Genomic DNA, 17,204 nt, shown 5'->3' with positions numbered 1-17,204 from the left:
GCAGTCTAATTCCTAGGAACACTTGGCAATTTCACTCAGAAAATCCATGACAGAGTACACAAATCACAAAATTTTGTACATTCATCTTGAAGCAGAGCTTCATTTTAACAAAATCCTTCTCCACTGATGCCCACAGGAAGATAAAATACGCAAACTAGCTTGTTCTGAGGTCAACATTTAAACTTGATCTCGCTTGCCACACTTGGTACATACCATGTAGATAACAGATCACAGACATTTGGTATGAAGAGGATAAGGACATTCTTAAGTTAGCACACCATTTCCTTCCTTTGGGGTAAGCGTGTCAACAAACCCTTCTTAGTCACTAGTCAGGTCACCTTTCAAAATAGAGGTGGGTGTCCGTTTACAGAACTGTGCGCTTCATTCCTCAAAGGAAACCATTCTTATTTTCTAGATGAGGGGAAATCAATTTTGTTACCCACAATGGGGCTTGCCACATCTGTGAGGGCAGGAAAGGTGCCTAGGTCGTTCCCAGCACTGGATGCCCACAGAGCTGGCGGTCTAGTACCGTTCATTGGCAGCTCTCTTCCCTCTCACAAGATACTAAGCAACTCGATATGCTCTTTGCAGCACATTGTGTATGCAACTTTAGAATAAAGTAGCATTACAGCCTGCTAATTTCATAGTTCAGAAACAGCCAACTGCTCCATCCAATTTATTTCCACAAGCAGTATTCATTAGACTTCCTAGAAATATTTCCTGGAGTCTACAAACTACCTTAACAGCAGGGAAAATTCAATTTTTATTTCAACTTGCTATTCCTGCAATTGAAATAAGATGTCAAAGGGAGTGCTACTGTTTAGTAATGATTACAGTCAGAGGCTTAAAATAACTGATTCAAAATTGTGCCCACTTTGACTGTCAAACTGTTCCTTAGATATCTTGCTTGACTTGCATCATTATCTCCCTCTTAAATATGGGTGTAACAATTATTATTTTTTACATACTACCACTGGTAAATAAATCTGAAGATTTTGTTTCTCCATATAATTAATAATTAATAATTAACCAATAATTTTTAATTATTGTAATTAACCAATGCTTTTTGTGAACAGAAAAGAAAAAATGTAAGACATAACCACCGATGCTGTAAAAAAGTCCCCACCTTATTAATCCATCAGGAGCAGCCAGGTTCCATTTCTTCCCCAGACTGTAATACAAAGTACATTCACTTTGCCATGCCCTCTGATTCTGGTCAGAATGCTCAGCATTTATTTGTTTATCAACTGACTTGCGTGTGATCTCACAGCATGCTATCTCTTGTATACAGATCAAGTATTTTGCTCTTGCATTCTTTAGTTTAGGCTTTGTTTTTATAGAAGCTGCAATATTTTACACACAGTTCTACCTTCTGTGGTGTCCATTCAAGCCCCAGGAGAACCCCACATCTTCCTACAGAATGACACTGCGCTGCAGAATCAAAGGGCAAGTCCAAAGACACAAGGTAGAACTTTACAAGTCTTCCATCTTATCAATTAAAGGGGGATGGGGGGGGGGGGAAGGGAAAAAAAAAAAAAAAAGAAAAAAGGTTTATCCTGCTGTGATATCCATCACAAGAACAAATGATAAACCCTCCCAACCTCAATCTTAATTCTGCCATTAACACTTGAGCAAAGCTACAGCAAGCCACAGGAGGCTCTCCACTGCAATTTATCAGTTTTGGGCAGATGGGCCTTAATATCACAAGCACCAGCAAACTGAGAAACCACTCAGTATGTCAAGGATAAATAACTGCACGCTTTTGTCTGCTACTTCTACCCTGCTTTGTTTTAAATGAGTGATGTTCTCCCCTCTATACAATGGCTTTGTCACCTCCAAGTCATACAAGCACAGAAGAGCAGGACAAAGAAGTCTTATACTCCCCAGAAACAACACAGATACAGCAAAACAGTCTGAATTAGGAAAAGACCAGGTACCAATGGCACTGCAGGTTTAAGATGACACTTACCAGGTTTATTTTAATTCAGAAAAGAAAAATGAATAAGGGTGAGCTATGGGAACTCCAATATCCAAGTCAGGGAAACATTCTGTTTTAACATACCTGAGCATTATGCATGAGAGAATTTTAAAAAACAATCAACTATCTTCACAGGACAAACTACTCACTAGTTTTAAGCAAAGAAAGATGGCCCTGCAAGATAATTTTATACATTTCATATGGACAAAGTTCAGTATATCAACATGCAGTCATCAACCTCAGCTGACTTAATACTTCTTAAAATGTCATTTCACATCATATGCTTTTGTTCACCAGTACTGCGTGAATATATAGAGCAAATAAACTTTTAGAAGGCAAACATTACTGCCATGTGAAATCTGGCTTGGGTGTACAACTGATTTGCTAGGGAATGGTACTAGAAGAAAAAATGTTTAACTTTTTCTTATTGATGAGATGGTTCTTTTTTTTTAAATAGCATTACTAGCTTGAATGTAACTAAAAGCAATGATTCGGGGTATAATTTTTAAATTCTTCTTGGTATCCTTCAGAGGTCTGCCATCTTAGGTCTTCAGTATATTCAAGAGTTGTGGAAAAAATAGGAAGACATTTTGGTCTAACACCTAGCGTGAAACTGCAAAGCTCAGCATTTCATGAAATTAAAAGGATATATCAGCTTAGCGGTTGTGGCTCGGTTATGTCCTTGTTCGTTTGGGGATTGCACTGCTCTAGCAAGCAGCCGGGCTTCTTACTGTAACACTGGATATCCTTCAGGACACAGGGGCGAATCCCTTCTGGTCCTGGCAATCTTAGGTCAGTGACTGAGGGAGGAGGGAATACTTTAAATCTGATACTTCTGTTAAAAAATAGCTATGGAGCAGCATGCTCAGGTTTCGGTAAAACAGGGACCGAGTTTGTTTTATGCTCAAGAGCATACGTCTCTCTGTCTAAGTACTGCAGGTACATAGTGCCAGCTCACAGAAACTAAGGCAACTTTTCTGTACTCTTTTGGACAATTTCACCAGCTGGAAATTCTCTCTCCCACAGATGTATCTATTTTAAGGACAACTATGTTTCACAGAAGAAAGCAAAGAGCTGTTGTCTACAAAACACAAAACTCCTGGAGGTGGGAGGTTTTATTTTTGTTGCTAGTTTCAGTTGGAAAAAAAAACAACACCCTAACTGTGGGATGCAGCACTCTGTTTATGACCATGCTCCATCACACCACTCCTCTGGACAGCAAGCACTTGGCTATGACATGGACGGCCTTATCCCACTGCCAAACACATGCATGGGGACCCAAAGCACAGAGATGCTGATTCCATCAGAAGAGGGGTGGCCAGCAGGGACAGGGAGGTGATTGTTCCCCTCTGCTCTGCTCTTGTGAGGCCCCATCTGGAGCGCTGGGGTCTGGAGCCCCCAGTACAAGAAAGGGAGCTGTTGGAGAGGGTCCAGAGCAGAGCCATAAAGATGATCAGGGGGCTGGAGCACCTCTCCTGTGAAGACAGGCTGAGGGAGCTGGGCTTGTTCAGCCTGGAGAAAAGAAGGCTGCAGGGTGACCTCACTGCAGCCTTCCAGTACCTAAAGGGAGCCTACAAACAGGAGGGGATTCAACTCTTTACAAGGGTAGATAACAGCAGGATAAGGGGAAATGGTTTTAAGTTGAAGAGGGAAGATATAGGTTGGATATCAGGGAAAGTTCTTTACTATGAGAGTGGTGAGGTGCTGGAACAGGCTGCCCAGAGAGGTTGTGGATGCCCCGTTCCTGGAGGTGTTCAAGGCCAGCTTGGATGGGGCCTGGGCAGCCTGGTCTGGTATTGAATGGGGAGGTTGGGTGCCCTGCATGTGGCAGGGGGGTTGGAGCTTAATGATCTTTGAGGTCCCTTCCAACCCAAGCCACTCTGTGATTCTGTGATTCCACTCTGGAAAGACACACAACAAAAGCATTGCTTTGAAGCAGAGAGAACAATGAGAAAAGAATTAAAGCAAGACTATTTTTCCATAAAGAAAATGTGTTTATGTAGAAGCCTGCAGGCAGAGAAGCCAGTTATACCATCCTGCCAAACACTGAGCTGCACAAAGACTTTTTACACTGTCTGATAGTGATAGAACATAGGGAAATGGCTTTAACTAAAGAGAGGAGACTTAGGTTAGCTCTTAGGGGGAAATTCTTTCCCCAGAAGATGGTGAGGCATTGGAACAGCTGCCCAGAGAAGCTGTGGTGCCCCATTCCTAGAGGCTCAAGGACACATTGGATGGAGCCCTGGGCAGCCTGAGCTGGTGGGGGGTAGCCCTGCCCACAGCAGGGATTGGGGATGGATGATCTTCAAGTTCCCTTCCAACCTAAGCCATTCACATGATTCTATGATCCCACACACACCCAGCAAGCACTCACCTCTTGCTGCTTCCTAGAGAGGCCATGAGCTGCCTTGACCTTACCAGTCATGACAAAAATAAACTAGCAATGCCATTCCTGCAAAACATGTATTTTTTCTTCTTGAAAGGTGTGACCTTCTGCCAGTACTTCTTGATCCAACCACTCTCTATTGCTCCTTGCTTTATGAGAACAGGCAGCAAGGAATAAACTTGGGCTTGGCCTCTCTGTTACAGGAAACAATACTGAACCACTCTGCCAGCCAGCTCCCAATGCCCCGGTATCTTGATTCCTTCTTTGAGAGTCTTTAAACTGCACCTGCCTGTAAATAAAAACTGAGGTTTGAAGGTGAAACACAGATAGTCTGTAAGCTTTTCCGGGATGAGGGAGATGGATTTAAGCTTCTAAGTTGTTTTGCTCATATAATTTAACTCAGTAACTTTCCCTTACGTATACCTGAAAAAGAAAATTAGTCCCAAATAATATGCAGTCTCAACACTAGCTAGCAACTGCAAATTGTGAGTGCTTCAACTGACTTGAAAACACAGCTACAGAAAAATGCTCTGATGAAATCCAAACGTAGTATCACAGAATGTCCCAAGTTGGAAGGGACCCATAAAAGATCAGAGTCCAACTCCTGAGTATGGATGAACTGTAAACTCAGAGGAGGTTAAAAAAAAATCTAAACATAAAATAATATCATAAACAGCATGGTAAACGTAACCACACTGCAATCAATGCATATCACAGAGCGGAAGGCACCTCAGCCACCTTGGAGCAGCTGCAGCAGCAGAAATGCCCACTGCACTGAGATGCAGAAATCAAACCCAGCTACAATATATGGAGGCTAACTTACTGGTATTTCGGTTACTTGTTTGTTTTCAAAGGGAAACAGAAATGACACATACTTAATTATGTTATCATTCCAAGCCTAATTAGAGCAATTTAGATATTAAATACTATTGAAGTGAAGAGCATACAAGAAGATTGAGTTCCTATCTCTTCTTTAGTCATTGCTGGTCTAGAAAGTGTCCAGAGGTTTCAGTTTCTCCACAACCAACAAATTTCAGTGCTGGTTCAGGCCCCAGCCAAAGCCGTGACTTGAAGCCATCACACTCCATACATTACCAAAAGGGAGGGCCTTGGTTCCACCTGCTTGGACTGACTCAACACATCCCGTGACAACAGGTGATGCTGTAAATTGGCTTAAGTTTAACATCAAGGTCCAAAGAAGAACGTCAGCATTATCTGGCATATTCCACAACTTCTTGTTTTTTTAAGAGTTTTGCGATTTTTAGGTCTTTTTTTCTCAAACTGGTTCTATCCCTAAGAGGACGACCTCCACCAAAGTTTTCAGTTTTGATACAGCTCCCATTTACTTTTTTTTTTTACAATCACACACATATGACTGCTTTGTCACATTCTATTGCAAGAAATGCTGAAAGAGATCTTCTAAACACTTCAAACACTTTGCTACTCAAAGCAACCCACAAGAAAGTCTAAAGTACATTCTAGCCCCAGGTGGTTATCAGGGAGCTCTCTGCACTCCCAAGTTTTAGGGAAACTTGGCGTTCCTCTTACACTGATGTTCTCAGGGTTTCAATCCATCCACCTCTCTCATCTCCCTCTGCTGCACCATACACTCATGCTTTAGGCCCACCCCCAAGATTCACAGGCTTTTGTAGATAAAGGCCACCACCTCATCATTCATGCCACCACTTTTCATTAGCAAATAAAACAAACAAACAAACAAACAAATTCACCCTGATCCATCCATATTCAAAACCCAACTCTTGCTTTGCTCAAAGCTGCCAGGGAGTAACTCCCAGAAGGAAACGACCACAAGACACAATTGCAGCCTTCTGCCCAGCCCAGGCTTCTTGTGGTGCACTTTCTCCTTTTAAGGTTTTTAGCACTCTCCCCAAAACAGTACATATGAAAAAAAATCAAAAAAGAACATCTGGAAAACACATTTGCAAAAACATATGCAAAATGGAAATCATGGCAAAATTAATATTAACAGCATATTAACAGCATCACTTGCATTCCTTTATCACAGCTCCTGAAAGTGCCATGGCCTACTCCCTCAGCTCTACGCTATGAAATAACAGTAATCCAGCAAGACACAAGCATGCCATGCTTCACAGTGTGCTTCAGAGGCCTTTCAGAACACAAGACATATAAATGCTTCCTTCTTGTAACCCAGAACTGCTACAAAGGCACTGTGCAGAACATGCAAGCCATCTGCCCACTCAAGTGAGAGAAACTGAAATGGAAAACAGGGCTCCTCCATAGATAGGAAGGGTCTATTCTCTAGGAGACTATTACATGCTAATTAATAGTGATGAGCCTTAAGAAATGGTGCCATGCAAACAAAAATGGTTTTACTGTAACTGTTACCTGCTCTTAATCATCACCTCTGTAGTTGTCCTTCTAAACATTCTGTGACTGCACTGGAGAGAGGCTAACAGGATTTTCACCTGCAAGCGTGGTGAATGCTGAATGCATTCAGCGTTATGCTTAAGCTAGCATCTCTGTAACAAATTGCATTGGACTTAAAAGCATGTGAAAGATTGAAGGAGATACTTCGACAAGTGTGTAAACTTGTAGGATATGCATGCACAAACAAGCTTTCCAGATATTCATCTATTAACTCATTTGCACACAAATTTGTAGGACAGTTGCAACACTAGAAGAAACGATAAAAATCCAGAGATAGAGACAACTAATGGTACCATGTAATCTAATTTACCTTACTGGCAGCACGAGGAATTGACAAATAGTCACATAATGAGAGATCAAATCAGATTCTTGGATCCATTTACATTCCCTAGGTTTATCTACAGTAATTGTCTCCATTTCCTTGATAAGAGAGGCTACCAGGAGCCAGCATCCAAGAAAAAGGATTTGACTGCTTTCTTGAACAAAAAGCACTAACAAGACCTCCTGAGAACTCTTCCTAGAATTTTTATTGGCATTATTTAGACCACGCCACAGTTTGCTTAGAGCAGAAGTGAACACTAAGCAGCAGTGATCACTACACAGACAGTATTACCACACACCACCTGTGAAAGATCAGTCTTCTACCATGGCTTACTTACAAATCCAGCCTATACCTTCCCAAATATAATTGAAGCACTTCAAGCTGAGCATTATCTCTCTCCATCAGTCCAAAGTGATTTATTATGCAAAAAATTACCATCTTCAAGCTAGAGAAGTGTCCTTAATGCAAACTCCAAGATCAAGACGAAGCAAGGACATCACTGAAACATCATCTGAGTGACACAGATAGCAAGGTAAGAAGAAGCATTTGGTCAACAATAAAATCAATTACATCCCTAAACGAGGCTTTTCTACAATGCTAATTGTAACAAAATATGGAAGGAATGGAACATAACTCCTCTGGAAAAGGCTCAAGGGAGGCCTTATCTTTTTCTACAACTGCTTCAAAGGAGGCTGTGGCAAAGTGGAAGTCAGCCCCTTCTCTGAGGTAACAGCAATAGGACAAGAGGGAATGGTCTTAAGTTGGGTATTAGAAAAATTTTCTTCTCAGCAAGAGCAGTGAGGCAGTGGCACAGGCTGCCCAGGGAGGTGGGGCAGTCACTGTCCCTGAAGGTGTTCAAGAACCGTGTGGATGTGGCACTGAGGGATGTGGGCAGTGGGCATGGTGTGATGGGCTGCTGCTTGGTGACCTTCGTGGTCCTTCCAACCTTAATTATTGTATAATTCTATTAATTGGACATCAGCAATGCAAAAGCTATACAGTTTTGCCAACAAGTCTGCTCCAAAATATACAAGTCAACTAAAGCTGGAAAAGCAATTCACTGCCAAGGAGAAAGGCATTAGATCTGCACACTACCCGTAGCCTGCAGACACAACAAGGCAGCTTCATGCCCCCCAATCCTCACCCAGGGAGGGGACTACGGGGCAACCACTGCAGAGCTCCTATGCCACAACTCTATCTACTCTGTTCTCTCTCGCTTAGAGTTAACGTGGTCACAGGCAGGACTGCAATTAAGGGTTTTTTAGTACCATAGCTTCAATGAAAACAAAAAAAATCCCACTCCAACGCAAAGACCAGTTGGGCAAGTACCTCAGCAGGAAATTTAGAAGGTCGAATCCAAAGCTATGTTTCTGAACACCATCTACCCTCTTTTTGTAAATCCAGTTATTTATTTAGCCAACAGAAAGCACCTTAGGCAATGCTCACATCACCATTATCTTTAATCTTTCACGTATGTTATTATGAGATGAAGGGGAAACAACTGACCTAAGGAGGAAAGGCTTGAGGTCTGTGCCCGAACAATAGAGCACTTCAAATCCACCAAGTCGGGGATAATGTGCACTTCTGAAAGTGAAATCTTTCTGGATTTCAAATAACCAAGTGCAAACAATGAAATTTCTCTCCAGAAATATGGCATTGATGACTTCGCAGTCAACAAAACCACCAAACGACACAGCAGTCCAAACCATGTGGGAAAGCTAAAACATTTCCCAGAATAGTTCCTTCACAACTACTAACAACTATTAACCAGCTATTAAAAAATAAATAAACAAACATTAAAAAAAACATAAGCATGGAGAGAGAGATTTAAAAAACCAGACGTACGTAGAAACCAATTCAGAAGCACTGAAAAGAAGTTCTGGGAAGAAAAAAAGGTAATTCCAATAAACCAGTTGGACATCCATAGTGAAGGTTACTAATGCCATTGGTAACTCAAAGAGACACACAAAGTTAATCTCAAATTACAACAAAGAGTTTGAACTGCTGTATTTGAAGATGGGCCACCAATGCAGCCATAAATTCCCATTACAGGGCAGGCCATCACACTTGATCTTTGTCTCAGGCATTTCCCAGAAAACGGCATGGTAAGCTCCCAAAACCAGATGCAAATGCCACCTCCTCCATACCAAGGTCATCGCAGCAACATCAAGTGAAGCTCCAGAAGCTGATATGGGGTAGGCAGTATGCTGCTGCTCCAGCCCCTAGCTGCTGCTCTCCTTTTCTGGAAGCCTGCGAGAAGATGGAAAAGCAGGGCTGTTCTTCCAAAGAGAAGCCCACATGATACCGAGCCCTCGTGATACCGAGCATGTTTTATGTCACAGGGCCATGTTCTGAGCATCCCTGTGGCAACCACAGGAACTGCCTGCAAGAAGGTTAACGATTTAAAAAGGGGTGTTTCCAATGGGTAATTTTAAGATTACAGCACTGGTCACCCGTCCTGTCACACACTGCAGCAATCCTGTTACCTACCAAGCTCCACAGGAACGTACAAGGATGCACAGGGTTATTTCCCAATCAGTGAAGACTTGGAAAACAACTGCTATTATAAATATCTCAAGTCTCAATTCTATGACATTTCAAAGGTCAAACCAAATTCTAAAAACTTAATTCAGTATCTCAGACATCAATCTTGGTCAGTGATATGTCTTGCAAAATACCTGAAACTCTACTAATATGCTGTTATTGCGTTAATTAACCTCCAGAATCCCCATACTAGCAGAACTGTATGACCAAAGCACTCATTCTAGTGCCAAATGTCTCATAGGACCTAAAATCAGAGCTAACAACTTTGCTCTGGGGTCTGTTTGGGACAACAGTAATATTTGCATAGAAGATGAAAGCCACTTTCTGCAGCCCTCTGACTTCAGGGCCAGTGGGCTTGCCCCTGAAACTCCCCCTGAAAACACTCCAAGGCAGGCAGTTAACTTGGTAACAGAATACATTTCAAAGCCCTTAAGGTGATAAAAACTGAGAATACATACAGCTTAAGATAACAAAAGATCTGGATAAATAAAAGGTTTAAACATTTCACCCCCGTATAGAAAATGCACTTTGAATTCTAATCCAAAGTTTGCCTTCTCTTAAAAATTAAGCAGATGATATCTCAGATTGCCAGGTAAGCAATTTATGATACCCAAAAGGGGACTAAAAAAAAAAAAAAAAAAAAGAAAAGAAAAAAGAAAAGCTAACAACCCAGCAGCATTTTTACTGCCTTTTTTAATCTACTGGCTCCAAACCAGATGCATTCAGTGCAGAATTCTGATTAGAAAAAAAAACGGCTGTTGAATTTTTATTACTATGTCCCTTAAGGACTAAAAGCGGTAACCCCAGGCATTAATGTGCACCATGAATAACGATACATATGAGCACATAAAAGCTTGTTATCTCTGTTTATGGAATTTTTCCACCATGTTGATACATTTATGGATAGAAGTAGGGAAACACGGTGCAGGAGAGAAGAGAAAGCTATCAAAGTAACAAATACTGTTAAATAAAACCTATCTGGAAAGGAACAAGCTATGCAATACAGAATGCAAATAAGCCATGTCTCTTCATTAACACACTGACACTCCTATGTAGTCAGTGGAGCCTTATTTAACAGTTATACTAAAACCCTTCAGCCACATACATCTCACCCACTGACAGAAAACACAATTCAGATGTAACCTCAATAAACTACCACTCATTATAGGAACAATCTGCATACACAGGTTTTCTTCTTTTATAATCAGTGTAAATAATAATAATCAGAGAGAGCTCCTTTTCCATGCTCTGAAGCAGCTCACTGGATGCACAGAAGCCCCTTCTTGCTTTGTCCTTTATGGCAATAGGTGCAGCTTGCTCCGATTTATACTAAAGGGTTGATTCAAACCCAGAAAAAGGCCAGAATACATAAATTAGTTTTTGTTCTTGTATCCTGGAAGGAGGAACAAATGACAAAGATTTAGAGACTGCTGTCAGCCACCCTGCCCCTTCACCAAGCCCTCTGCTGACTTTCCCCCACTAAGATCAGCCTAGATTTCCCTAGGTTGGTTCCCTGGGAGAACAGATGCAACATTGAGCATGATGGAAAAATAAAATCACTTCTCTTTCAGATTCTGTCTCCAGCTGTTTATATTCCTCCTTCAGGCTGAAGGAAGGTGACACACAGACAAACGCCAACAGCTGCTAGGCTTTAGGTGCCCAGAGGAGCCGTGTCCTTGGCAAAGACTGGGTCACACAGTAACAGCCTGTTTGGAAGAAAAGGGTTTGCATCTGAGCATCCCACCGTTGCAAGGGTCCAGGCCAAAGCTCAGCTGTCCAGCTTGCCCTGATTGGTCCCAGCTGCCAAGCCGGCCTGCCATCGGCACAGCCTGAAGCACAAAGCCCTCGGCCAGCTGCTTGGCTTGGTGCACAGTTCTCTCTTACTTAACGAGATCAGATCAGCGCTCATGAAATGCGCTAGCTCAACGGGCATGCTGATGGAAGCCCTCTCTTTGGTCAGGATGTAACAGATAACGACCGTCGCTTTCACAAAGACCTCATGTGAAAAGACACCATTAATTCAGCGGAGTTCCTGCAGAGGTTTCGCGAGGATCTGCTGAGAACAGAGCATGGGGAGGGGGAAATCCTTCCACTGAGTTAAGTGCAGGAACTTCACAAGCTACCTCCCCAAGACTGGCACGAAGGAGTCACTTGTCAACAAGAAACCAGCAGAGGACACTGGCTCCCTATCTGTCTCAAACAGACCTGCTGTGGGTGCCACTACTGTTGTTAAGATAAGAAGGGTGGGCACGTTTAATGCGTGTGTGTCACAGCCACCGTACTGCTGGGAGCAGAATGGTCTTTGGTTCTGTTTTCAGGTTTTCGCTTGAAAAAGCCTATGAAGTCAAACAGGAAGAGTCACACGTTCACGATAAGGACATAAAGTATTACTGCGACGAATAAGCAAGTCTTTGTTTAGAATACATTTTTAAGCAGAATAATGAAAATCAGTTACTTATTTCACAGACATTTCTCCCAGCATAAGGCCATTACAATCATCAAACATGATCAGCTTTCCTCAGCAGCCGGTGACAAATTCGCTCCAGCGTATCGCATCAATGATGCGCAGATTATGGTCTTTAATAGTACACAGTGGGGCCATTATCCTGTGTTGTCACCGCGCACCATTAAAAGGTCTTTAATCTCCAGATTGCTGCCACAATATGCTGCTGATGTCAGTGATCTGCTGAGTAACAGGCCAGGACAACGCGGCTATCTCCAGCCTCTGGGGCCGCCTGCAAATCCAGGCTCCCCGGCACTCAATCGCTGCCACTCAATTAATGTATCTGGGTCAGAAAAACGGTTTGCGGGAGCCGCGTTACGAAACGCTCCCTTCACACCGGCGGACAGCAGAACCCAGGAAACCCCCCCACTGCCTGCGAGCCGGCGAGCATCGCCCAGCGGTGCCCGCAGCACTGGGCCGGGGGGGCACGCGGCTCCCGGGAGGCAGAGGGGCTGCGGCAGGCGCGGCTCCATCCCTCCTCCGCCCGCTCCGAGGCTGTGCCGGCAACTTTCCCCCGCGGTGGAGAGCCAAAAAATACACACACACACACACGGATGTGCATACATATAGGTGTCTATGTGCATATATATGTATGTGTGAATGTATACGTGTGGTGCGTATATATGTGTGTGTGTATATACATATAGAATACGTGTGTATGTATCTGTGCATACGCACGTATATATCTGTATACACGGACGTACGCCCATCCGTGCCCCCCCGCCACGCACGGCGGTGTCAGCCCCGCGGAGCCCCGCGCACAGCCCGCCCCGGGGTTCCCGGCACCGGCCGCGCCGTCGGGCAGGTGGGGGTCGCCGGGGTGACCCGCGGAAGGCGGCTGACTCACCCAGAAGACGAAGGAGTAGATGATGAGAAGGGTTTTCAGACACGTTATCACGGGTTTGGTCTCCATTCTCCTCGATGCCATAATACTGAGCTCCCGGCTGCAGGCTGGGCGCGGGAGGGAGGCGGGCGGGAGGCGGGGAGGCGGGCGGGAGGCGGGGGGAGCGGGAGGTGAGCTCAGCGCTCGGCTCGCCCCGCCGCGCGGCTCACCGCGCCGCCTGCTGCCGCCCCCGGACCGCCGGCGACACACTGCGGCCGCCAGGGGGCGCCGGGACTCGGGGAGGCCGCCACGGCCCCTCTCGGCGGTGGAGAGGCTGAGCGGGCAGGGGGCGGCACCCCTGTGCCGGGCGTTCCTGAAGGGAGATTTTCCCGAATAGCGTTCGGAGGTTGGGGGTGAGGGGGGGGGAGGTCGGCTTAGTAATGGCCTCACGTTCTAGGGAGGTTCAGGTTGGATATTGGGAACAATTTCTCCTCAGAAAGAGCAGGGAGGCAGTGGCACAGGCTGCCCATTGAGGTGGTGGAGTTGCTGTCCCTGGAGGTGTTCAAGAACCGTGTGGATGTGGCGCTGAGGGACATGGGCAGTGGGCATGGTGTGATGGGTGGTAGTTAGGCTAGTTGATCTTAGTGGCCTTTTCTAACCTTAATGAGTTGTATGTATGAATTTCACCTTGGAAGTGCAAGTCATGACTCTGGGATGCTGCTGGAGACTGATTCCTAACCTTGCCTTTGCCATAGCATCAAATCTGAACTCTATCCAAGAACTCGTCTTGACGCTGAACCCCAACTGAAGTTGACCAGAAGCCATTTCCCTCTGCATGCCTCTGAGATCCACAGCCTATTTCCAGCCCAGAGAGAGAGCAGAGCCCTCAGGAGAGAGCCTGCCTCTAGTTATTGTCACAGCAGCGATCAGCACACTGCTGTACCCAACTAGAGTGGGTGGCTGAGAAATAACCATGTTAGCTGAGGAGAAGAATGGAACTCCCTGCCAGGCTGGTGCTCCAAACTATACTTTTTACTGCACTAAAATCGAATCAAGGGCAACCTGTGCAGCATGTCCTCAGGCTATGAAATCAATGTAGTTCGTGCAGCTGACATACCAAGGTGATAAACCAAGCTTTGAGATATTCAAGGGACAATGTTTAGAAGAGGAGAGAAAGAAAAAAAAAAAAAAAAAAAAAAAGAGCCCTGAGCAAGCACTTTTGCAATATGCAGAAGCTTTGTGAGGAAGAATGCCACAACACATTCTGCTGGGTTTGACTTATGACTTTAAGGGTTGGTTATTTTAATGGATAGCCCACTGTTTCTAGAAACAATGAAAGCGTTTAGAGGATGCTCGAAGGGGGAGCATACTGCGGGAGCTACTGTTTTGTGAGGCATTCACCACTTTTGTGGAAAATTCATATGACAGATGCATAAATCTTTATTGACTTGGCCATTAAAATGTAAATAAGTGCAGTAACTGCAAAAAATTACATTGACATTAACAACAGTTATAAATATTCACTGTACAAAAACTACTGTAAGATTTTTGACAGAAAATAGCCAAACAAGAGCGAAAGAAACTTATCTTCTTGCCTCTCACACATGGGCTTTGGAAATGATAAATGCTGCTGTTCCAGGCTGGGGCACAGTCACTGTTTATTTCAGCAGCTGTGGTTGTATCTCCCCTCCCCTTGAAGTACTTTTAATAAAGCACAAAGAAAGCATAGTATCAAGCAGAATTTAAATATCCAGCCAACGGAAGGCACATGTGGTCATCTTAGTGGAAGTGAATTTTTTCATAGACTCACCATTTTCATAGAATCACAAAGTAGTTTGGGTTGGAAAGAAGCTCACAGTCCACCTATCCCAACCCCTGCTGTGGGCAGGGCTGCCCCCCACCAGCTCAGGATGCCCAGGGCCCCATCCTGGTCTTGAGCGCTTCCACGGACCACAGCTTTCTGGGCAGCTGTGCCAGCGCCTCACCACCCTGTGGGTAAAGGATTTCCCACTGACATCTAATGTGGGGGAAGGCAAGCTGTTTTTAGAAGAACCATCAGCCCTTGAGTTTTCTCAGAAGGATATGTCAGGGATTCTGCTGCTTGCAGCACTTCACTCTCCCGATTTGTTAAAACCTACAGAGGATTCAAACCCTTGCACCAGGGAAGCAGAAAGAAAGCATAGGTGCAAGAAGTCCACCTCAGGAAATGTGGTTCCTTCATTCATAAATTGTCCTTGGAGTGAAGATGTCCTGAGCAGTGAGGAGCAGAGGCTCTGTGCTCCCTCCACCCCGAACTGCAGTCTTCTGCACAGACTGGAAAAACACTGAATTGCTTTTTGATATACAGTGAAACAGCATAAACTTTATTGGATGTAGATGCAAATTTTGGATTAAAAATGAGAAGGTCTGAACAGAACTGGGTATAAATCTGTCTAGTTACAGTAAATACCATTAAAATGTGACAGAAGCACCAAACCATCAAAAACATTTTAGGCTTAAATGGAATTACAGAGCAAGTGCTGGCCCTCAAAACAAGTTTACCTCTTAAAATTATTTTATCCTATTTTTTCAGATTTGGGAGTGCTAAGCATTTCTTAAACAAAGTCAAGCAACACTTTCTAAAGCGAGGTACATTTTCAGTACTGAAATCTGTGTTTGCAAAGCTAGGAATGTAATTGCTCCTTACGTCTCCCTGTAGAGAGAGCATTCTTGTATTTATTTTAAAAAGGACATTTTTGTCTAACTGTGTCATCTGAAAAATATTTCTTTAGAACACCGGTGGTTTGCAGGGGATTCATCTGACAAGTCGGTGCCTGTGAGCTCCTTTTTCTTCGTAATGCACAGGGAATATCCTCTTTCTTCATAAGTCTTTCTGCAGTGCCTCTGTGCAGAAAGAGCCCCTTTATCCCACAACAGGGAAGCATCATACTATAGACAAAGAAGATGAATGCTTTCATCCTCACCCAAGGCTAACATTGTTGATTTGATGGTTAAGTACAAGGTTACTGGAGGAACTGATACGAAGATGTAAGCGGCCATTTTGTCCAGTGTAGTAAGGCCTAGCGCCTCTAAAGTGTCAGGGAAACCTCTGTTGTATTCTCTTTGTGCTCACTCTGGCCTTCCCAGGTTCCCTGTTTAAGGTAAAGACTGCAGCCTCTGTCTGCAGTCTCTGCCATCTGTTAGTGGGCACTTGAGCTCATAATCCAAACCTGATTAGGCCTCTCCTGATGCCAGCGGTTTGTTCTGTTATTTCTCTTTCTCTCATTCCCGCTTGTGGTTGCCCTCAGCCAACCATACCCACATCCTGGGTCAGTCCACTGCTGATTAAAGAACAGCTTTTGGGAAGAATGCAGAAAGCAGAGGAAAAGGACACAAGTCTGATAATGCTGTTGTGCTCATTTGTTTCTGGTGACTTCAGGTAGCTCCACGTAGGCCCCACAGAAACCTCTGGGCCATACTTTGGAATCTGCAGAGCTCCTGCACTGCAGCTGTAGCTTTCGATGGCTTGTAGCTGCATGATTCTGGCAAGTGCATCAGAGGGATCAAGCGGTCAGGCCTGATCTTCAAAACTTCATGACTCTTATAAGAAAGCCTCAGGCTCTGTGTGTTACAAAGGAATCCATGAAGGGTATGCGGCCAATCTCGGAGAAAGATCTGTTGGAAGAGACCCTGTGAATCAGCAAATGTGGTGTTGATAAAACCAGCTGAGGTGCCTCACTTGAAAAACAACAAATGAAGATGCAGCCTCCTGCAGCATAAAGATAAGGGAGCAAATACAGACATTCTGCTTATGTAGCTTGGCAACAGGTATGAATTAGGATGAAACACATACTGAGCAACAATTTTGGAAAAGGGGCTTGTGGGATGGCATTGTGTTACTGCAAGACACAATGCCACCTAAAATAACTGAGTAAGTGGCATATACTTATGGAGAAAGTTGAAGTCACTATGAAACTTTCCTGGACCTTTTAAGAGAGTTGCTTTGCAGAAATGTACGTCATCCTTTATGAATGATGCTTTGTAACTAAAGCATTATGTTGCACCTAAAAGATAAGCTGGGGGAATAAGAATTGAGAGAAGTAGTTTTAGGAGAGAAAAACAGTAAAAGGAGTGAACTTTACACCTCTCACAGTACAAAGTACCCAGTTATAAATTCAAAATTTATTACAGAGATTAGCTAATCTGCATTAAAGGTCACACTCTGAAGCTCTACTTACAAAGCTGAAGCAGGTTTGTCTC

General features: G+C 44.0%; 1 protein-coding gene across 1 annotated transcript in view; it reads right to left on the bottom strand.

Annotated features, from left to right (window-relative positions):
* TSPAN7 (tetraspanin 7) overlaps positions 1-13,129 on the bottom strand; it is an 88,001-nt gene extending 74,872 nt beyond the window's left edge. The window contains exon 1 of the mRNA XM_052674317.1: positions 12,990-13,129. Coding sequence (XP_052530277.1) covers positions 12,990-13,070 — 81 coding nt within the window. The 5' untranslated portion in view covers positions 13,071-13,129. The remainder of the gene's footprint in view (positions 1-12,989) is intronic.
* Positions 13,130-17,204: the final 4,075 nt, after the last annotated feature.

This window comes from Tympanuchus pallidicinctus, unplaced genomic scaffold (assembly GCF_026119805.1).
Source record: "Tympanuchus pallidicinctus isolate F22 unplaced genomic scaffold, pur_lepc_1.0 scaffold14, whole genome shotgun sequence".
Lineage (NCBI taxonomy): Eukaryota > Metazoa > Chordata > Aves > Galliformes > Phasianidae > Tympanuchus > Tympanuchus pallidicinctus.
The sequence above is the reverse complement of the archived record's forward strand: the minus strand, read 5'-3'. Positions and strand labels throughout refer to the sequence as shown.